This window comes from Nannospalax galili, unplaced genomic scaffold, assembly GCF_000622305.1.
Source record: "Nannospalax galili isolate Female #2095 unplaced genomic scaffold, S.galili_v1.0 scaffold793, whole genome shotgun sequence".
In the NCBI taxonomy this organism is placed as follows: Eukaryota; Metazoa; Chordata; class Mammalia; order Rodentia; family Spalacidae; genus Nannospalax; species Nannospalax galili.
Window position 1 is genome coordinate 120,861 of NW_008331997.1, and position 23,314 is coordinate 144,174.

Here is a 23,314-nt window from a genome sequence, read left to right on the forward strand (position 1 = left end):
GTCCTGGCGTTTTCAGAGGTAAGCATGTCCCTTGCCTCGCAGTGTAGGCAGGGCATCCCTGCAGGTGATGTCTTATAACCTGCTTGAGAGCACATCAGAAAGTTTTTTTCTTAGACTTTGTGGCCTGCTTCAGGAGCGAAAAGGAGGTGAGAGTGACCTTCTTGCTGTCGGTTCTCAGTTGCCAAGCTACTGTAGTCAGGGTCATGTGTCCTGATCAAAATAAAAAGTCAAAATCATAAAGATTGGCAGCTCAGGTGCAATGGTAGTCCTAGCTTCATAGGAAGTGAGACAGGAGAATCTTGAGTTCAAGGCCATTCTAAGGAATATAAGGGAGCAAAGTGAGACTGTCTCAAAAGAATACACACCAAGGAGTGTGACTGGCACGGCTTCTCAGTGGTAGAGCACTTGCGTAGTATGGACGTGTGAGGCCCTGAGATCATCCCAACACAACAACAAAGTAAAATATAAAATAAAATAGAATCATATGGGAAAAGTCTGCATCATTATCATTATAATGCTGCTCTAAACTTTTTAATTTATATTTTCAATTATATGTATATGTGTGTATATCTGTGGGTGTATGTGCAGGTGAGTGCTAGTGCCCAAGGAAGCCACGGGGGTGGGATCCCCCAGGAGCAGAAGTGCTTGTGAGCAACCTGACATGGTTACTGAGAATTCACCTGGGGTCTTCCAGAAGAGCAGTATGTGCTCTTAAGTGCTGAGCCATCACTCCAGCACCATTATAACACTTATTTTGTTGCTTAAGGTGAGTGTTATGTAATTTGTAAGTGATATGTGTGTTACGTAAGTTTATGTGTGCCGAAAAGAAAATATGGGTTTTAATTTTTTTAAAGGGGGGAGTCTACCAGGTTTTAAGTTTTAAAAATTACACTTTAGGGGCTGGAGGGATGGCTCAGCAGTTAAGAACACTGGTTGTTCTTGCAGAAGACCTGGATTCGAATCCCAGCACCCACATGGCAGCTAACAACTGCCCATAACTCCAGTTCCAGGGGATCTGACCGCCTTGTCTGTCCTCCGAGGGCATTGCACAACGTGGGTGCACTTACCTACATGCAGGCAGTACACTCATACACGTAAAATAAAAAATAATAAAATAAAAAACCTAAAAAAATTACACTTTATCGCACTACTTTAAAACAATAAGTTCTTTTTTGGAAGAATATAATTTTTTATTTAAATAAACAATATATTGAGAATTTCATACGTGCATATAAAGCATTTTGATCAAATCCATGCCCACTCCCTCCCCTCCAACTCCTCCCATATCTCCCCATCACTTTTCTAATAACTTCATGTACTCTTTCTTCTTTGATTTAATTATTCATTTTATGGTGCTTTTAGCTACTCTTACATTTCCTCCTCTGAAGAGGTAACCCTAAAGTCTTTTAAGGATTAGAAACAAGCTCCCATATGAATTTAAGGATGCATTTTTCTAATTCTCTGAAGTGTGTCATGGGGATTTTGATTGGGATTGCATTGAATCTATATATTGCTTTTGGTAGGATGGTCATTTTCACAATATTAATTCTTCTAATACATGAGCATGGGCAGTCCTTCCATCTCCTGGTGTCTTCTTCAATCTCTTTAACGATTTAAAATATTCATTGTGGAGCTCTTTGGTGTCTTTGGTCAGATTCATTCCAAGATTTTTTTTTGCAGCAATTGTGAATGGAAGCATTTCCCTGTATTCTTTCTCCAATTGCTTGTTATTGGTATGAGGTTAAAGGCTACTGATTTTTTAGATTGATTTTATAGCCTGCCACTATACTGAAAGTGGAACTTCTAGGAGTTTTCTGGTGGAACTTTTGGGATCTCTTAGGTATAGTATCATATCATCTGCAAAAAGTCATAGTTTGACCTCTTCTTTTCCAATTAGTACTCCTTTAGTACTCCACTCCATTAGTCTTATTGCTCTAGCAAGAGTTTCAAGCACTATGTTGAAAAGGAGTGGAGATAGTGGACATCCTTGTCTGGTTCCTGATTTTAATGGGAATGCTTCCAGTTTTTCTCTATTTAGAATGATACTGGCTGTGGGTTTGTTGTATATCTCATTAATTATGTTGAGGTATGTTCCCTCCAGTCCATTTCCCTCTAGGACTTAACATAAATTCATGCTGAATTTTGTCAAAGCCTTTTCTGAATCTATTGAGATAACAATGTGATTTTTGTCTTTGAGTCCATTTATATATTAATGACATTTATTATTGGCTGTGCTGACTCAGCAACACAGAATGAAACAAAATAGCCAATGCTGTCTTGTGTTTTGAAAGAAATAGACTGGGTTCTGTGTTTGACCTCCACATTATTTTCCTTTTCTCTGTTTGAAATTATAGCTTACCTTTTATTATACCTCCTTAACAGAATACAGTTATTGGAAATTGTATACTTGCTTTTGGGAAGGATGGAGGATGTCCTTGGAGTTGGGCAGAAAGAGAAAGGTGACTGGGATTCTGAAGTTCTGTGTTGTTTGGCCTAAACAAACCTCATATTTAATCCCAAGGTGTGATGGTAGACAAGGAGTCTTGATTAGATGAGGCTTGTGATGGGCATATTTAAAAGCTGCCTTCAAGTTGGTATCTGTGAACTTTCATGATTGGCTGTCATGATTTCTACTGAAAAACTTACTATGTTGCATGGGAGAGGATTCTGTGGTGACCCACGTGAATCACATGACTCCTCATGGCAGTAACAGGTCACTCAGACTCATTAATGTGGAGTCCCATCAGATTGGAACTTTTTATAAGCACCAAGATTAATAAGTAGCATAAGGGAAGACAAATATCTTTTCTTCGTGCTTCACAGAGTTCACAGCAGTGACTGAAAGACAAAAGAAAATGTAATTTTTAAAATTTAAGATGACATTTATTTGTCTGTTTGTGTGCATACTTGTGCCATGACATGCATGCAGATAGAGGTCAGAGTTATTTCTCTCGTTCTACCATGTGGGTCCTGAGAATCAAACTCATGTTGTCAGACCTGGTGACAAGTGCCTTTGCCCACTAAACCATCTTGCCAACCCCAATCATAACATTTATTCAGTTAAAATTTTATGTGACATGAGATCCTTTAAAAATGAAGATCTAAGACTCAGAGGAAATTGTCCTTGAGGGCAGGTGTTCAAAAAGATGATTGGAGGACAAGGGGGCGTGAGCTGATGGTACCACATTGAGTAAAATTCCATAGGGCCTGTTCTCTCAGATTCTTCTTGCATTCATTCTTTCCCTCTGGGTATAGAGCAAGATACCTATCTCATGCGCATTCAGGTAGGAGGAGAGGAAGGAGGTCAGAGAGCAGCCTTACTTCCTTGGTTGTTTGTGACCTTCCACCTGTCAATGAAGAAGCAGCAGGAACAAATCTAGTTTCTGTGACCTGCTTGGGGAGACTTTGACAGCATAATTCTTAGAAGGACATGGTACCATGTTTGTGAGAATGTGTTCTGAGCCTGGCAGTAGCCAGCCTGACCAATAACCTAAGGGACTAGTCCTGGGAATCACTGTTCCAGCTCCTTTAAGAGGACTTCTAGAGATCCTAAGCTTAAGGCCTGCCTCAGCCACATAGCAGGTGACCCTGTCTCAGAAAGAAAGAAAAAAATTAATTTAAAAAGATTCTATACAGCCAGCATTCCATCTCATTCATCTGTGAGGAAGCTGTGCTGTGCTGTTCAGGTTGCATCAGTTGGACCCAGGCATACCTCACTGAACTCTGGCCAGATCACATCAGCTCTCTGTCAGTCATCCCATCTGTGTGGGAAAGATGCAGGCCCAGTGAATGGTGATGTCACTTTCCTGTTGGGAGTTATTGTGAGAATATAAGATTTCTAAATATGACATCTTAAGCCAAGAAGAAATTTAGTTTACTTTTTAAAAAAATAATATTAGATAAATTTAAGGTGATTTAGTAGAAAAAGAAATTGCATTGTATAAGATTTTAATTTCTTATGCTAGCTTCATAATTTTATCTAAAATCTTTCTACTAAAGTCTTCATTATCAGTAAAACAATTCAGAGTAAAGACAGGGGGCTGTAGGAGAAAGTTTTTTTACATGATTTGTTTGCTTGAATTAAAAGTTTCTCTAGCCGGGCGTGATGGCCCACGCTTGTAGTCCCAGCACTTGGGAGGCAAAGGCAGGCGGATCTCTGTGAAGTCAAGGCCAGCCTGGTCTACATAGTGAGTTCCAGGCTAGCTGGGGCTACAGGGAGACAGACTGAAAAATAAAGACCAAAAAGTTTCTCCAAGGAGTTTGGAAAATATGGCAATTGATCAGAGGAATAGGATCTGTCATCTTTTAATCCTCTTCAAACTGTAGATCTAAAAATAAGTTGAAGGAGGTAGCCCAAATTCTGAGACTGAAAATGTTAGCAATAAAAATTAAATCAAAGCATGTGTCTCTGAGCACTTGGCACCGTTATCTTAGTGTCCTTCCTGTTTAATGATAAATTATAAGACTTCCACTTTTCAAGCCTCTTCAGTTCAAGGTGGATTTAATTATTTTAGGTGTGTTTGGTTGTGGGGTGGGGGGTTCTAGAGATTGATCCCAGGGCCTTGTACATGTATACCTTTAAGTCCCTAATAGAATGTATTTTAAAGGGAAAATATGTTCATGGTAATTTGTTTTTGTGGTAACACCAGTGATTTTAAATATATCTAAAGAGGAAATTATGTTTTTAAATGGAGAAATGTTATTCTTTGGGAAAAAGCTTAGATTGTTTTGTTTTGTTTTGTGTCAGTCTTTGGGGACAGATGGCAGAACAGTTGAAGAGGACTTAAAGACGTCATTTGTTTATGCCTTCAACAGGTGTACACTGAACTTAATTATACTCCAGGCACTATTGTAGGTGCAAAAGTCAGCAATGAGCTCGATAGATAAGAAATCTAGAAAGTACTTCAGATAGCACATCAAATACTAGCTGGGTCATCTATGGCAAGCTGTCTAGTACATCTGCCCTCTCTCCCATCTAGAATGCAGAGATGATAGAGCTTACCCGATGAGGACATTTTTACTAGAAAAGAAGAAAATGTAAGGAAAGAACTTAGCAGGTCCCCCAGAAACTGTTGGCAAAATCTCGTAACACTACAGTTTGCTTTTGCTAAGCTTTTTGAACTCTCACCATTCTCCTACAAAAGGAAAAGAGCCATAAAAGGACATTAAAGAAAGCTGAGTAACTCGTTTGTTAGCATTGACTAAATCAAAACTGGAGCAAGTTGGATGCAGGATTATTGGAAGTGGTCATGAGGCTTTGGCCCTGGGCAGTACAGGATATAGCTGACCAACAGATTGCAAGTTGACTGCAGTATGTATGGCACAGAGCAGTCTGGATACTAGTTGATTTTCCTGCTGACTCACAGAAATGGATGGATGGGGACTAGGGTGTGACACTATGATATAGTTCTTATCACACATGTCACACATGGGTTTGATTACCAGGAAAAAATACTAAATAAATAAAAAGAACTAAATAGATAGGTGGCTTCAGTGACTGGTATTTTTCTCACAGCCCTTTTATTTCTCTGAATTATAACTAGTCATATGTATGCTTCTCTGCACTGGTGGATTTCAAGGTCCTAGAAAGGAATTCAGTAGTGAATTCCCTTTGTTTTACAACTTTACTGTGAATTGGATTCCATTAATTCAGTGGGTTTACTATAGTGGCATTAAAAATACTGACTAGGGCATGGTGGCACACATCTTTAATCCCAGCAGAGGCAGGCAGATCTCTGTGAGTTCAAGGCCAGCCTGGTCTCCATAGCAAATCCAGGCCAGCTGGGGCTACAGGGAGACCTTGTCTCAAAAAAAAAAAAAAAAAAATTAAAAAATACTGACCAGGAAAATTAAGCTTCTGGTTTCAAAAATAAGGATAATAAAGCTATCACTTAGTCTTTAATGGGTTAATAATAAAAGAACCAAGTTGGGGGGGGGCTTTTAAATAAATAAACAGGAAAAATACCATTTTAATGATGTTCACTGTATGCCTCTGTGGTGTTAAGTTCACTCACATGGTACACCCATCCCAACCATCCGTCCTCAGTACTTTTCATCTTCCCTAACTTCAACTACAGAAAGAATTTTGATTCTGTACTTGACTGTCACACAGTTTTCAAGCTGCCTCTGCTGTGTGGGGCTGCACTGGTCCATTGGTGGCCCTCTGCACCTCTTGAGAAGCTGTGTCTGGTACTCCCCCATGAATAACTCAGAGAAGCAAGCCTGAGGGTGGGGAATGATCCTGCCCCCTTTGACAGGATTCCCAATGAGAACTGTGTGACTTTTTTTTTTTTTTTTTGATGTCCTCATCAGAGAAATTTCACTTATCTTCAGGAGTCTCAATTTTCCTTCTGGCAGACAAAATTAAGAAGAAAAAGCAGCTTCACCATCAATTCAAGATTAATGTCAGGCCTCATCATTATAACAATGGAAACAAAATCCTGATTTTTCTCTTCCCCCTAGCATTATTTGGACACCTATATTTCAGGTTATTTGGGGAACTTTATTTTAGAAATCGCATTTGCATGTGAAGCTTCCCTAACAGGTGTTGGGTGACTCAGGCAGCATTTGGATTTAACTCTGCCCTGTTAGCCCTTGCTCTTTCTCTACCCCAAGCCCTTGGAGTCCATTAGTAAGTTGTAGTGCTTCACCTGCCTGTTCCTAGTAGTTAATTCTGTGTATTGGTGGTGATAGAGCCCTGTTTTACTAAAAAAAGGTCCTTACCATTCCTCATTCCATGTCTAAGCAATAGAATCTATAATTAATGGCCTCAAAGGCTTTTTTCCCCCTCTGAAGACTGAGTAGGTGAAGTTGAGCCTGGAAGTTCCTTTATATTGATCAAACATAAAAGCCTTTCTAAAATCCATTTCAATCCTCACTGCTTTTCAGTGCGCCTTTTACTCCTCTTCCCTCAATAAGTAGCGATTCTAATATGTCACACAGTCATCTCTTTGTGTATGTATTCCCAAATATGCTCTACAGGTCGTTATATGTAGCCATCATAACTTGTGTAAATGATGTATGAAGTCCTGGGTCCCATTTTGCTAGTCTTTCAATCAGCGCTGTTTTGAAAATCTCTTATGTTGCGACCTCTGACTAATTGCCTATAACTGCTGGTAGCTTGCTGAACCATCCCTGATTACCTCCAACTCCCTGCTGCCTCAAATAACATTGTAGTCAACCTCTCCCATACCTGTTGACACCTGTGTCAAATTGGGTAGATGCATAGAGCAAGATTGGAATTGATGGTTTAGACTGTATGTTTCCTCAGTTTAAGTAGTGCCAGGCTGCTGTTCAGAGTGGCCACATCAGTCAGCACCCCACCCACAGTCTGTCCTTATCTCTGCAACTGATAACAGTTTTCATGTTTGGCAGTCCATTAATGTTTTACTTTGGATACCTCATTTACTTAATATCTCATTTGCTATTTTAATATGTCATTTATGAAGGAGGGGAGACAGAGCTGAGGATAGAACCCAGGGCCTCATACATAATGGGTTCACTCCTGGTCTACAATTGCAGTCATTAATATCCCAATTCAATTTGGAATTCTAAACTTACTGGTAAATTTGAGCATTTCCTCACACATCTATACACCTTTTGAATGTATGTGTTAGGGCCAGATTTCAATTGAGATTGCTATCTTTCTCTGCTTTATTTGTAAAATTTCCATGAACATTAATTCTTTTTTGGATTAGAATACTAAAAACCTCTCCATATTATATTTTTCTACTTGTAAATATAACTTCAGAAGGTACCTTTCTTTTTTTTACCAACTATTTTATTTTTAATCCTAAAACTGTGTTGTTAATCAAATGATTTTCTCTATTAACATCATCTTTGAACTTTCTTTTTTTATTATTTTTATTTTATGTGTATGCGTGTATTGCCTGCATGTAGGTATGCGCACCCATGACGTGCAATGCCTGCGAGTACAGAAGAGGCTGTTGGATCCCCTGGAACTGGGGTTACAGACAGTTGTTACCGGCCATGTGGGTGCTGGGATTTGAACCCAGGTCTTCTGCAAGAACAGTGTTCTTAACCTCTGAGCCATCTCTGCAGCCCCTGAACTTTCTTCTTTAGGGTACTGCTGTGGTGATTATCCTTGGAAGATTTCCTGATTCTTAACTGTTTTTACGTTACTGGGATACATCCATCTTCTACTATAGTCTTAGGTTGAGCCATATTGAATTACTTCATGGTGGCCAGGAAACAGAGAGTTTGTTTTCATAATAATCCTTCCCCCTAAGTCCCTTAAGCCTATGAATCCATAAATGGATTAGTTCATTGATGAGGTCAAAGCCCTCATGATCCATCCATTCAGTTCTCAAGCCCCCACCCCCACTGGTTACAGAACCAAGCTTTTTATGCCTGAGCTATGGGACAATTCAAATCCAAACCACAGTGGGAGTTCGGGGAGATGGAGACAGGAGGGTCAGAAGTTCAACATCATCCTCAGGTGCACACAGTGAGTGTGAAACCAGCCTGGGCTACATGAAATCCTGTTTCAATCAACAACAGCAACAAAAGAGAATCATACCAGCCTCACAAAAAGGATACGGCCTCAGTGCTGGGGAGATGGCTCAGTAGGTAAAGTGCTTGCTGTGCAAGCATGAGGACCAGAGTTTGGATCTCTAGCACCCACATAAAAGCCAGTCCTGGGTGGTCTGTATGCAAGTACTGTAGAGCAAGGATGGCGGATCCCTGCAGCGCCTTGTCCAACCAGCCTAGTCAATCAATGATCCCCAAATTCAGTGAGCTATCTCTCCGGCCCCCCAAATGGCATTTTAATGTTTTTTTTGGGGGGGGGTTGTGTGTGTGTGTGTGTGTGTGTGTGTGTGTGTGTGTGTCTTTTTGAGACAGGGTCTTCCTGTAGTCCCAGCTGACCTGAACTCACTATGTAAATCAGGCTGGCCTTGAACTCACAGTGATCCGCCTGCCTCTGACGCCCCCCAATTGCATGCACCACCACACCTGGCTGGCATTTTTTTAAAAATATATCTCTGAAAAAAAGATATATGACATATTTTTGTTTCTATTTTTTCCTTTCTGAGACAGGGTCTTGCTGTGTAGCCTAAACTACTAAACTGGAGATCCTCTGTCTCAGTTTCCTAAATGCTGGGATTAAAAGCATGCTCTAGCACATCCTGCTTTTTCATATAAATGCTGAAACTTGGCAGCATGTAGTTGATGTCAGAATGATCCATAGTCATTTTCCTCTAAGCAAACCTGTCTGCATGTATTGCCCTTTTTAAGTCTGTAATTTACTTCTGTCACTAACTTTTAATGTCAGCTCTAGCAGTCTGTCTTACTGTTTTCCAAGGACTTTTTAAACTTTTTATTTTTTAACTTTCATAAGACAAATCAAAATTGTATGTATTAGTGGGGCATTTTGATGTGTGTATATGCTGTGTAGTGTGTAAAGAGCTAGCATTTAAATCTTTGATCCTCTGATGTTTGTGGAGTCTTGTGTATTTCTGGTTCATTTCGCTGGTGGTGACTGGTCTATTCTCATCAATAGATTCCTTTATCCCTGTTGTTCCTTCCTTTCTCTTTTTAAGATTTGCTCTGCTGTTCTTTTTCCGGCTTCTTCTGGTGATGTCTCACTTCGCATTTTTTAAATGTTTCTTATTTTGTGGTAAATTACATTAAGACAGCTTTTGAAGTTTTGTTTCAACTGTCTCTCAAGTTTGACGTCTAGAATTTTCATTTTTATTCTATTGTGGACACTCTATTTCCTTTTTATTTCTTTTGACTGGTATTAATTTATTTCTAAACACAAAGTTTATTTGGGTTTTTATTGTCAATTTATGTGTTTTGTTTTTATTGCACTGTGTTCCAGTGATACCAGCTTGTATGATTGGTTCTTAGTCAGTTATTGAAGTTTCTTTTATGGTCCAAATATACAGGCTTTTTTGTTTTTGCTTTTGTTTTGTCAGTTAGGAAATGTTAGCTCATTGTCTTTTTTTTTTTTTTTTTGAGATAGGATGTTGCTGTGTAGCTCAGGCTAACCTCCATCTGGAAGCCCTCAGCCCCCTGGGTGCTGGTTTTAAAGATGTTCATGACAATGTGTGGCTTATTCTCTTCTCCAAGGCAACATACTTTTCTTAAAATCATTCCCTGACTTATTAAAGTTTTTGTTCCATGTTATTTTCTCTGTGTGTGTGTGTGTGTGTGTGTGTGTGTGTGTGTGTGTGAGTCATGATGGGTGTGCATGTGTGTTTTCTTGGTTGTGGTATCATAGCATCATATAATTTCATAACTGGCTTGACTGGAAGTCTAATAAAGCAGAGGATAGCCTATGTGCTCCAGTGTGAGAAGGGGCTTTCTACCAAGTCTGCTTTCAAGGTCCCCATTTCCAGGGACCCGAAAGTGCCTCTACAGACCCCCTAAGTTGGAGTATTATTCTAGAAATGACTTGTCAATTAACCTTTTTACCTTTCAGTTTTATTTATCACCCACCCAACTAATCCCAAGATTTCTAATTTGTGGCCCAAAAGAGTGCCTTTCATTCCCCATGAACCTGACTTATTTTTCTCCTGCTACTCCACCCACCAGGAACCTTCTTCTCATGATCAGATTTGTACCTTGTTAAAGATGCTGCTCAAATTCTGCTGCTTCTAAGAAATATTTTCTGGCCATATCAGTTCTTCAGATTCTAAAGGCAACTCTTGATAGCATAATCCATGCAGTGTTATTCACTGACTTAATTTACTAAGTGGCATTTTTTTCATTGCCCAGAAATTGTGGTGGTTAGGACTTTGCCAGGGTTTGTTTAATATTTGTCACATTAATGGTGGTGTGTAAGCATTTTGAAGATCTTGCCTGTCTCTGTTCCATGAAATTCTCATGCAGTGTCTTGTTCTTGGGAGTTGACTGACAAAAATATCTTGGTTTTTTTTACTTCACTGTGAATATGACTTATGTTTTTTTCTGTGTAGAGGACAATTTTGTTATGTTGCAAGTCCCTCACCTTTGTCAAATATCTTCTTTATTATATACAAGCTTTGTTCTTATAAGTCCTTAAAGATTCTTTTCAAAATCCCTGTATAACAGATTTATTCTCTCAAAAATAAGCAGCTACTTATGTTTGGTTCTTAAAGAAATTTATGCATAGAATCTTTTTAGTTTAAATTTATTTATTTCCTCTTAAGGCAGTTTGAGTTAAGCTTTTCATTTGCAAGGTTCCTTCCTAAGAACAGCCAAAGTATATAAAATGCTTTAGACTGAGCACTAAGCATTAAGGATGGTCAGAAACTATTAACTTCTTATTCAGCTGATGAAATAATTGTTGAGACCTTGCATGAAGCTTATGCCCTGGCCACACACCAGCCTGAGTCAGGGTTGTATAGTGGCAAGACCTGCTTTCCAGCAGTGCTGGCCCATATCAATCTAGTGTGGTTTTGTTGTATGGAACCAGCACAAATGAAAAGTAGCCAACCAGGACCTCAATGAATAATTTAAACCATAATATAGAGGTAGCAAAATGAGACAGAAGATGGAAAAATGTAGTTATAGAACACTTATAAACCAGGGTATGTTAAGAGTTTAATATATACTTTATTGTGGGAGAAACAGAACCCCATAGAGATAAAACACTATTGATTTATGGGCATTTGGACATCTGTGGATTGTTTACATCTAACAGCTAAACCAGCATCTTTAATTCCCCTTCCTTTTGCTCATATAACCCAGTGTTACTTTATACTGTTATATATTTTAAAGACTATATTTTAGGGCCTGCATTGGTAGGGACCATTGGTAAAGCTCTTACATGAACACACAACCTGGGAGTCCATCCCTAATAATTTTACCATGACATAATTATTTAAATAAACTTTTAATTAAACACATTTAAGTATAATTCTGTTTCAGAATAAATTGTTGATTTTTCTTTCATGCTGAACCTTAAATCTATAAGAGTAGAAACAATGATAATTTGGCTCAACATTTTATCTCTAAAACCAAATACTATGCTTGGTATATAACTATTACTCAGTAAACATTCTAAATCTTTTTAGCAAGAAGGTAGAGACAGGGGCTATGTTTTCCCCTTATTTTGGTAACTAAAACTAAACTAAAGGAAAAACAATCTATAAAAGTCTAGGCCAACAGGAACCAGAAGGATGAGAAGTTTTATGGGTCACCTAAACTAATTAGGTGAGGATAAAAGTAACTGCTAACTGTAGCTTATACATCAGGCTATGAAAACCTTAAGTGCTTCATTCTAAAAGAGAAACCATTTGTGGAGGAACTAGAGTAAGTATGGGGGAAATGCTGTAACAGTCATTCAACTGCTCTATTTTACTTTTAATATAGAGAAAATCAGGCAAAGATATGCAGACCTGCCCGGAGAATTGCACATTATCGAACTGGAAAAGGATAAGAATGGACTGGGGCTCAGTCTTGCTGGCAATAAAGACAGGTCACGGATGAGCATATTTGTGGTGGGAATTAACCCAGAAGGACCTGCAGCCACAGATGGACGGATGCGTATTGGAGATGAACTGTTAGAGGTGAGAGGCAAATGTTTTCAACTTGTCCTTTGGGGCAGCAGCTGAGTACAGGGGGTCATGTACAGGAAAACGAGGTGAAGATAAGTTTTGATTAATTATATTTTCTTCAACTGTTTTAAATCATTTTCCAAAGCTAGAATAAAAATCAGATTGTTGGAGCCATTGAGATGTCCCAGTGGCTTAAAGCACCTCTTGCCAAAGCCTGACAACTGAGTTGGATCCCTGGGACCCACAAGGTAGAAAGAGAGAAATGACTTCTGCAAGTTGTTCTCTGACTGCCACATGTGTACCATAGTGTGTGCATGGGTGTATACATGTGAACACACACACAAATGTGCAAAATGTAATCTAATCAGAAAAAGAAATCAGATTGTTTCTTGCAAATGTTATTTGCTGCTTGAATAAAGATTAATCTCAAAAGACGTTTTAAGAGCCCTTAAGTAAAAATTTCATGAAAACAAAAGCAAAGGGCTTGCTTTTATCAATTCAGAAAGTTTCCAAGTTAATCATTGTTATTCTAATATTTTTAATATTTATTAAAAATTCTCTTTGGAGTTGGAATTAACCATGACTATCATTTGGATTTTTTTATGAATGTGTTAGAGCCAACAAAAGTCTGTGAACAGCTGGGCATGGTATTGCATGCCTGTAATCCCAATATTTGAGTGGTAGAGGCAGGAGGATCAGGAGGTCAAGACCAGCCTTTACTACATAGGTGCCTTAAGCCCATATTGTGGTAATGAGACCCCATCTCAAAACAAAACAAAATGACACACAGAGTCTGTGGACTCCTGAGGATGAGAGTGAAGTAATGGAGGAAGTGGTGATCATGATGAAAATAAGAGCTAATTTAGTGCATCGTTGTTAGAACCACATCTGTGTGCTACACACATTTATGTTCAGTATTCTTGAGGACTGGGGTTGTTTTGTTTTTGTAGGGGAGGTTGTTTGTTTTTGTTTTTTGAGACAGACTCTCACTATTGCTGCATTAGCTGGCCTGGAACTCCCTGGGTAAACCAGACTGGCCTCAAACTCATAGAGATCTACCTGTATCTGCCAGGTTTAAAGGCATGGCCTGTATTGGTATTCTTAGGAGCACACCTTTAATACCAGTACTCAGGGAGGCAGAGGCAGGTGGGTCTCTGTGAAATCAAGTCCAGCCTGGTCTACATAGGGATTTCCAGGCCAGCTGGGGCTACCAGAGACCCTATCTTAAAAAAAAAAAAAAAAAAAAAAAAAAAGAACTTTCTGTGGTAAGTACTATTATTCTTACTTTATAGTTAAGAAAATCAGATTATAAAATTATAAAATGCTTAATATTATAGAACTAATTGTCTAAGCTTGATTAAGAACTCAGGCTTGGCAGACTTCAAAACTCACGCTCTGAACATTGATGTCTAGTTTGTTTCCTGTGATCTTTTAATAAACCCCATGTCTTGTCCTTTCTGTATATATGTGTATGTATGCTGAGTATCAAACCCAGGACCTTGTACATGCTAAGCAAGTGTTCTACCACTGCACTTACATACTATTCCCCAGGCCCCATGTCTTAATCTGTTTGCTGTTGCTATGAGTATAATACCACAAGCTGAGTTACAAAGAAAAGAGAATTTTATTTTTCACCACTACCACCTCCCAGCCAGAGGTGGTACCAGACCCATGGTACTGGTCAATAGCCATATCAATTGATGACCTTACTGGCAGTGTCCTAAGGTGGCTCAGGGCCTCAAATGATGAAAAACAGGGAGTACTTGAGAGACCTAGTCAACCTGGATTTTATAACAGACCTATCCTTGAGATAGCCCATTCATCTCTCAGTCCCATGGGTGTACTAATTTATTCGTGGGGGCAGAACCCTTATCCCCTGTTGAAAGTCTTATATATGCCTGCATCTTATTTCATAATGTTAATTAAATATAACATGAATTTTAGTTAATTTTTTTAATTTTTATTTTATGCGTATGCTTGTATTGCCTGCATGTAGGTAAGTGCACCCGTGTCGTACAGTGCCCATGGAGGTCAAAAGAGGCTGTCAGATCCCCTGGGACTGGAGTTATAGACAGTTGTTAGCTGCCATGTGGGTGCTGGGATTTGAACCCAGGTCTTCTGCAAGAACAACCAGTGTTCTTACCCGCTGAGCCATCTCTCCAGCCCCGTAACATGAATTTTAAAGGGAACAAACCATACTCAAACCATTATACCTCATTTGTTAGATCCACAAGATTCCTGATTTATGATGCTCTAGTCTATAGGGACTCATGGGTGTCATCACTCTCTATATGTCAAGTGTACCTAGACATAGATTTCCCATCCTGAATGGCAGATAGAAACACTCCAATAATTTGGAACATGATGATTTGAGTTCTATTCTTTTTGCCTTATTAAGACTCAAGATAGAATATCCTATAGGATGCAGACTAAAAGGAATACTGGTGCTTTCTGGCAGTGGCCTTGGAAGACCTAGCTTATTGCTCCTACCCTTTGGAGTATTAGTTAAATTTCAAAGGTTATTTAGCACAGAGCATGTGTAAGAGATAGTTTTGCATCTCTCATATAGTCAATGCAACGCCAATTGACTCCAGAGATATGAGACGTTTTCCCAAAACAACTGAAGTTCTTGAATGGATCACAATCCTAAATTCATTTCCATTCTGGTACTGTTTATCTGCAGATAGCATGCAGCCCCACCCACAGGTCTGATTCACACAACACTGACCCTGCAACTTGAGATACTGCTTGCAAATCCCAGGTTGTAACCTATACCTCTAACTAGCGAGCTATAAATTTAGGTTCCTAAAACTGCCAGTTTGGGGTTTGATTAACTGATTATAGCAACTAATAGAATTAAGGAAAACTCTTCATTGAGTATTTACTTATGCATTATAGAGAGGACTACAGAAGATATACATGAACAACCCAATGGAAAAGATCCATAGGACATACAGGAGAGCTTCCAGGCCTTCTCCAGCCATGCCACCCTCTGGGTTCTTCCTCATGTCCAAATAAGAAGCTCCTAGTTCTGTAGTTCAAAAACAGTCCTGTAGATGGTTTGTGTGTGTTTTGGAGATGGAGCCTAATGTCTTACCCAGGCTAGTCTCAGACTCCCAAGGCACAAGCAGTCCTCTCATTCCAGCCTCACAAGTGCTGGGACTACAGGCATGCATGAGCTCACCAGCTTATCAGGGGCTTTTACTGTGGCCCTGCCACATGTATATGATGACCAATAACTCCATCTCTAGGCTTCTGCTCTCCCCAGATCATGGGGGATAGGGCAAAGGTTTGAAGCTTTTAATTGTGGCTTAATTTTTCTGGTGACCAGCTCCATCCAGGAGTCCATTAAGAGTCACCTCGTTAGAGCAGCTCAGTGTAGAGCATTCGTGAGCATGCCCTAGGCCCTTGATTCTACCCCCAACACTAGAATTGGGATTGTGATTCTTATTAGAACAAAAGTCAGGATTGGAAGTCAAAGATCAAATGTTGGAGTAAGAGATGAACCTAGCGCCCCTGTGGCTCAGGAAATTACAAAATATCAGCTCTGTGCCAGAAACCAAATATGTATTTCTTATGATGTCATAATAATACAGCAGGGCAAATAGTTAATTGCTAATTAAATCCTGTTTCTTCCCTCATGCACAGATACCTCAGCTATTTGCCAGGATAGGGGTGAAAAAGAATATTAGCCCTCGCCTTGTTCTCCCTCTGCTTTTCCTTCCTCTGACCTTCTGAATTTGTGCCTTTTGTTATAATTCAGCAAACACCATCTTCATTCGCAGATGCCAAGAGCAAGAGGATTAAGTTATGTCCTTGTTAATTCCTTTCACCCTCCCCCCAAAGACTCTCTAGTTCCCAGGAAGTGACAACAAATAAAAATAGACACAGATTTTAGTGTCACCTATCATTTTCCCCACATCTCAGCTACTGGCGTTTTCAAATCATTTAGCATACATCATCTCAAATCATCTTAAAAATAAGCCCAATATATATTTATTTTTATGACCTCTCCCCCAAATTGAACAAAGTTCCCTGTATCTTGATTGCTTGTGCTATGTCTCATTATTACTGTCCCTGTTCTTGTTAATATTTTATTGCCTTATTTGCAGCTCTTTTTACTTGTAGTTGATGTTACTTGCTTAGGACCCTTAAATGAGGCTGTCATGGAGCAGGTACTTTGTGAACAAGGTGTTGCTTCCCGTTGGTGAACAGAGTTCATGGTTCTATCCCCCAGAGCTTGCAGTGCAGTAGTTTGCTAGCATCAACCAGAGGGGCAGCCACTCCTTCAGCAATTAATGAGAGAAGGCAAGCCAGAGCTTTTGTCACAGTCTTTGGCATACTTCGGCTGAAAGGATGGAAAACTAACATTTTTGTGTATTTCTGTATTTTTTTGTATTTATTTATTTTTATTTTATGTGCATGACATGAGTGTATTGCCTACATGTATGTAAGTGCACCTGTGTCGTGCACTGCCCTCGGAGGACTGAAGAGGGTGTTGATTCCCTTGGAACAGGATTTATGGACAGCTGTTAGTCACCATTTGGGGGCTGGGACTCGAACCCAGGTCTTCTGCAAGAGCAGCCAGTGCTCTTAACTGCTGAGCCTTCTCTGCAGTATTTCTGTCTTTTTAGTTCATGTGTACTGACACTCTTGTCTCTGAAGTCATGTCTTTGAGCAAAGTGGTCTTCTTATTCCTTATCTGTGCAGCATCTTTATTTTATTTTTTATTTTATGTGTATGAGTGTATTGCCCAGATGTATGTTACTGCTTCTGTGCCGTGCAATGCCCACAGAGGTCAGAAGAAGGCGTCAAATTCCCATGGAACTGGAGTTATGGATGATTGTTAACCACCTTGTGGGTGCTGGGAATTGAACCCAATCCTCTGGAAGAACAGCCAGTGCTCTTAACCACTGAGCCATCTCTCCAGTCCCTATGTAACATCTTAAATATTGGCAAATGAGCATGCTAGATTCTTAAGCAGTTACTCATCTTCTTGTAATATATTTGGCCTTAGGTCAAGTATGACAGGAAAATAGATTTATGTGGAAAACATTTCTCTGATTTCTTTTTGTAGCTGAGAAAAAAATTCAGGCATTATTCTTTGATGTATGAGGAATTGGAATGTAATTTTATATCAAATTCAACAGATTTATTAGCTGAGAATGAGAAATCGATTTAATGATGTGTCACAGGACAACTGAAAGCCAGTGTCACCATAGCAGCTCCTTGGGGATTGCAGAGCAATGGATGGTTGAAGAGCCCTGCATTATGCAAATAGACTTTAAGGAGATAAGAACAGATCATGGATATTTGCTGACAGCCACCCAAAATATGCTTATTTTTCTGGACTCATCCCTGAGTTGAATGAAATTCTGTCTAAATTCATAGTGCTGCCATGTGCTAGAATTACTATTACTGCTTTGTCACGACTATTACATCACGGCTTTGCTCGCAGCCTCCTTTGATTTATCGTTGATCTTACTTAAGACTCTGAAATGACTCTAAGAAGTAGAAAAATAATAATTAAACTCATGTTGTGTCTTTTTTTACATCAAAAACTCTGCCTCTCTCCCAAAGCCATGTGCATCACTGATTTGGGGTTCTGCGGTCACCACAGCATTGCTGATGTGGGTGGGACTGCACTGTTCAGCAGAATAGTCAGTGAATGCTGTGAATCGATGGCCCAATCCATGTGTAAAAGAAATTTCATGTTAAACCCCCAGAAGACGGCGTGATTAAGTCTCAGGTCCTTTACCCTTTCCTTCAGTCCTAATGTGGGGGGTAACTGAATTAATTTCAAAAGGCATTAGTGTATAATTACCATGTACACAGAATAAGGCTTATACTACAGCACTTACTCTTCTGAGCAATTAGACACAGTAAATGCACAGGCCAGAGCATGGTGCTGTCAGAGGATTTTTTTTTTTATAACCTCCCCACAGTGCAACTGTGGGAAGAGAAAGCTAAGGGTGCTGTGGAGTGCTCTGTCAGGTTGCAGCAGAAGCAGGAACGGGGTGGGTGGCAAAGTGTCTCCCTTGGCTTCTGAATCCATTGAGACCCAGGAAGTATGCAGTGTGTTGCCCTTACATGGGCACCAGCAAGATAAGCTAAACGGAATCATGTGTGTGCACGGTAGGAAATGAAAGGTCTGAGTACTTGCAATACTTACCAAGTAGAAAGACATAAAACTAAGGTGAATTCAGATCTTACAGTCTATTGAAGAGAAAAACTGAAACCATAAAAGTTAGTGACTGACCCAGGTACTTGCTGCTGCTTCAGGACAGAAGTCCTACCTGCATGCCTCTGTATGTCCTGCATGCTCTGCTAGTTACCCGTGCATTATCTTTGAAATCTTTTGGAAAGCTTAGATAGGATTCAGAATGTGATTTGAAAAGCTAGTAAATCAATCACTAGAGTTTATGCATCCATAAGATAAAAAATATTTATAATTTACACTCAAAAGCATATGTCATCTTCATTGGCTCTTTGAGATCATTATCATACCTGGGTGTATCTTATAAAGTATGTTTCTTAATGAAATAACTTTGTCCTAAGATATCTCAAATAATAAAATATCCCAGTACAGAAATAGTAGTCTGAGTTGCAGAAATAACAAAGAGCTTAAAAATTGAATAAAATTATGTTTTCTAATAATTTTATTAGCAGAAGTGATTTTAGTAATGCAAAATTAATTGATCATTTTTTTTCATTTTAGCAGTGGTAATTTTACAAGTTCCAAAGCAGACCAGCTTTTACATTTTAGATAGGAATTTGTTATATATTAAAGCTGTATTTTCCTGGGCATGGTGACACAGGCCTTTAGTCACTGTACTGGGACGCAGAGGCAGACAGATCTCTGTGAGCTCGAGGCCAGCCTGATTGACATAATAAGTTCTAGGTCAGCCAGGGCTACATAGTGAGACTTTGTTTAAAAACCAAACAAACAAACTGTATTTGAGCTTTAATACCTGAAGACTATTTAAAAATGGATTGTTCAGATGTGACACAAATGAGTATTGTGAACAGGTTCTGGAAGGTCCACATTCCAATATGAAGTCATCTCATTTTGTGGGTCTTAAAATAATGCCAGTTCACAGCCCTAAAGTCTCCAGAGGATGTGGTGATAGCTGAGTCAGTGGTCAGGCTCACACACAAAGTGCAGACTCCTGCTCATCACAACATTGTAACCCATAGCTATGAGTGAGCTAATCCTGTTCCTGGATTATGTTGTACTTACATAATGAGCAAGTACAAAGGACTTGCTCATTAAGAGAAAAAGGGGTAGGCACCTGGACTCTGTAAACTCAAGGTCACAAACACTTAGACCTAAGATGGTTCATGTAGACCTTAAGACCTTAAGGATGGTTCATTGTTATTGCTCTTTTAACTTTTTTTTTTTTTTTTTGGTCTTTTTGAAACAGTCTCCTGTAGCCCCAGCTGGCCTGGAACTCACTATGTAGACCAGGCTGGCCTTGAACTCACAGAGATCCGCCTGTCCCTGCCTCCCGAGTACTGGGACTAAAGCATGCATCACCACGCCCAGCTAACATTCTTCTTTTTTTTTTCTTAATATCTCTATGAAATGGGAATATTGTCTCTATGTAGGTTATCTTTACGTGAAATTTGTTAGTTGTATTAAAATTCTTAACTCTCAGCTGGTAAAAGATTCAACTAGACTCAAGTGAAAAGATCCTTTCCTTCCCACATCTCCTTAATTTTTCTATTCTATCTCTTCTCAGTTTCTCACATTATAATTCTATAATTTATATCTTCTTAAAATTCAATACCACTCTAAATTAATTAAAGGAAGAATGTCATTGGTGAAATTATGCCCATCTCTTACAGAACCAAAGAAGAAAATGAATCCTTCTTTGAACTTGTCCTTGCATAGTATGCAAGCTTCCCTGAATGTCATAAAAGGTGTCCCTTCATCTCTACTGTAGAGTTAGGGCTTTATCTTCAGCTGCAGACACTATCACGTAAGACCTGTGTGGCCTCATTCTCTGTGCTTTCCACTGCGGAGTCACGAGCTCTATTTTTGCCATTTCTGTTTCTGGCTCTAGCTTGTTAGGGGAGGATCTTGAATTATTTAGTTGCACTTCATTGTTTTTATGTCACTGAAATATTTAGACCAGAAGTCTGCATTCTTACTGTTCTCCAGAAGGAATGACAATCACTTAATTTTTATTGCTGTGCTCCTCATTATTGCTCACACAAAAGTGCTATGTGAAATGTCTGCAGTGAGCAAAATGACCTTAAGATCCTAGAGAGGAAACAAGGGGTGAAAATGAAGGTACATCACTTACTTTTCTCATTGCTATGACAAAATACCTAACAAAAGCAACTTTAAAAAGGAAGGGCTTATGTTGACTCATGGTTTGAGAGGATGCAGTCCATCATGGTGAGGAAATCAAGGCAGCAAGAATGTGAGTCGGGTAGTCACATTGTCTCTGCAGTCAGGAAGCAGAGAGATGAGTGCTGGTGCTCAGGCCACTTCTTCCACTTTTCCTTTTTCATTCAGTCCCTAGCTATGGGATGATGCCATCCACATTCAGGATGTATCTGCCTCCTTAATTACAGCTGTCTGGAAACACCCTCACAAGTATGCCCAGAGCCTTCTCTCCTAGGTGATTGTAAATACAGGCAAATTGGCAGTGAAGATTAACTTCAAGAAGGTGATGGACAAGGCTGGAGAGATGGCTTATCAGTTAAGAGCACTGGCAGCTCTTGCAAAGGACCCAGGTTCAAATCCCAGCACCCACATGGCTACCCTTCTGTAGCTCCAGTTCCAGGGGATCTGACGTCCTCTTCTGTCCTCCACCAGCACTGCATGACACAGCTGCACTTACATACATACAGGCAGTACATTCATACACATAAAATAATAAATAAAATATTTTAAAAAAGAAGTTGATGGAAGAAACTTAAATCATTAAGGAAAGTTAAAACATGGGGATTAGGTGTGCCAGGGAAGAAGCATGCCATTTGGAAGAGCTGGTTTCCAGCAGTGGCCCCCTGCCTCAGCCTGCAGTTCCTGCCAGTGTCTGCCATGTGATAATGACTGTTCTGGTCCTCCATCCCTCCTTTATTCACCTTCATGACTTCTGAAGGGTTATTCACCTTCTGAAGGGTTTTCTCCTATTGGCCTCAACACAATAGTAGTAGCCATAGTAGTACAGTGGCTCCCCTGTATCTGAGGGAGGTACATTCTAAGCCTCCCCCACCCACCAGGCAGATGCTCGAAACTGTAGATAGAACTGACCTCCATCACCATCATCATCATCATCATCATCATCATCATTACTTTTATTTTTTACTTTTTAATTTGAGAAAAGGTCTCACTCTCTAGATCAGGCTAATCTGGAGCTCACTATGTAATGAAGGCGGGGCCCCAAATTCAGGTCAGTCCCCTGTGTCAGTCTCTGATGTGTTGGGATCACAGGTATAAGCCACGATGCTTGGCTTATGCTACATTTCCCCCTAGACACATATACCTACGACAGAGTTGGATTATAAAGTACACATAGTGAGATATTAACAACGGCAACTCATAAAGTTCAGCTCTATAAATATACTGTAGTAAAAGTTACGTGATCTCTCTCCAAGTGTATTGTACGTTCATTTAAACTATTTTATGACTTGTTAACATCTGAATTGCCAGCATAATTGCTTTGTGGCTTGGGGTAGTTATTAAATACATTAGTCTGACTGAGCATATTTGAGCTGATAGCTTGGTAGCTACTACGTGAGTTATTGACAATGATGTGTGGTGTGGGTACCGTGAACAATAATCAGATTCACATCGATAAAACAAAGTATTACGAAAATGACATAATGAAACCATTAATTTGTTTGCTAATTTCAAAGAAACAAAATTTTTAAAGTTATAGATTATTTTTTGAATTTTCCATCAAATATTTCAGACCACATTTGATCTGAAAGCTTAGAGAGCAGAAGTACATGTGGGGGTTTATTGTTTTTAAGGGAAAGTGCTCCCATCTCTCAGTAGGAAACTGTAGATCTTATTGGGCTCTAGCCAACTTGATTCAGGGCGGTTTTCCATTGAAGCAAGTTGTTTACACAAATATTGTATATATTAACATAAGGAATATTAAAATAGTGCTATTCTCTGAAGAGTAGGGTTATTTTTAATGTATTTTTTAAGGCTTGAATACATGCCAAATCTGTTTTTTTAATCATTATTTTTTTAATTTTTAATAACTACATGATTAGAAGAATTTCACTATAGCTTTGACATATTCAGTAACACACTCCAGAGAAACAGTACATCTCTTTCACAAGTGGGTACAAGTTTCTAGGTTCACAGAAAAATATGGAACCTTTCACGAATTTGCGTGTCATCCTTGCACAGGGACCATGCTAATCTACTCTGTATCGTTCCAATTTTTTAGTATACGTGCTTCCAAAGCAAGCACATAATGGTGCTCTTTTATGATGGTGTTCTTTTGTAAGAAACTCTGAGAGATGGGACTTGGCTGGAGGAAGTGGCTAGGGGCAGGCCACTGAGGGTATCTTGTTTTCCTGTCTGTTTCCTGTCCATTGTGAGGTAAAGAACCTTCTCTGCCAAACTCTTCAGCCCAAGTGCATGAGGCCAAGCAATCATGAACCCAACTCTCTGAAACTAAGATCTAAAATAAATCCCCCCTTAAGTGGTATCCATCAGGTATTTTGATTATAGTGACAGGTCAAGAAGCTCTTTTCACTTTTTAATGAGCAAATCATTTTACATTTCTATAAATATTTTGTTTTCTATCCTTCCACCTAATTTTTTTTTAATTCTCAAATAA

At 39.3% G+C, this 23,314-nt stretch overlaps 1 protein-coding gene and 1 non-coding gene across 5 annotated transcripts in view; one reads left to right on the plus strand and one right to left on the minus strand.

The window, feature by feature from the left end:
• The window catches only part of LOC103729163 (inaD-like protein), a 315,156-nt gene that overhangs the window by 100,592 nt on the left and 191,250 nt on the right, over window positions 1-23,314 (plus strand). For all 4 annotated transcript variants that reach the window (XR_003848556.1, XM_029560655.1, XM_008827155.3 and 1 more), the window contains one exon: window positions 12,319-12,515. Coding sequence is in view for 3 of the 4 variants with exons in the window: in XM_029560655.1 (XP_029416515.1) it covers window positions 12,319-12,515 (197 nt within the window). In the remaining variant the exon portion in view is untranslated. The remainder of the gene's footprint in view (window positions 1-12,318; window positions 12,516-23,314) is intronic.
• On the minus strand, window positions 22,834-22,942 carry LOC115069285. The gene has a single exon (XR_003848558.1). It is a non-coding gene; the product is annotated as a U6 spliceosomal RNA (small nuclear RNA).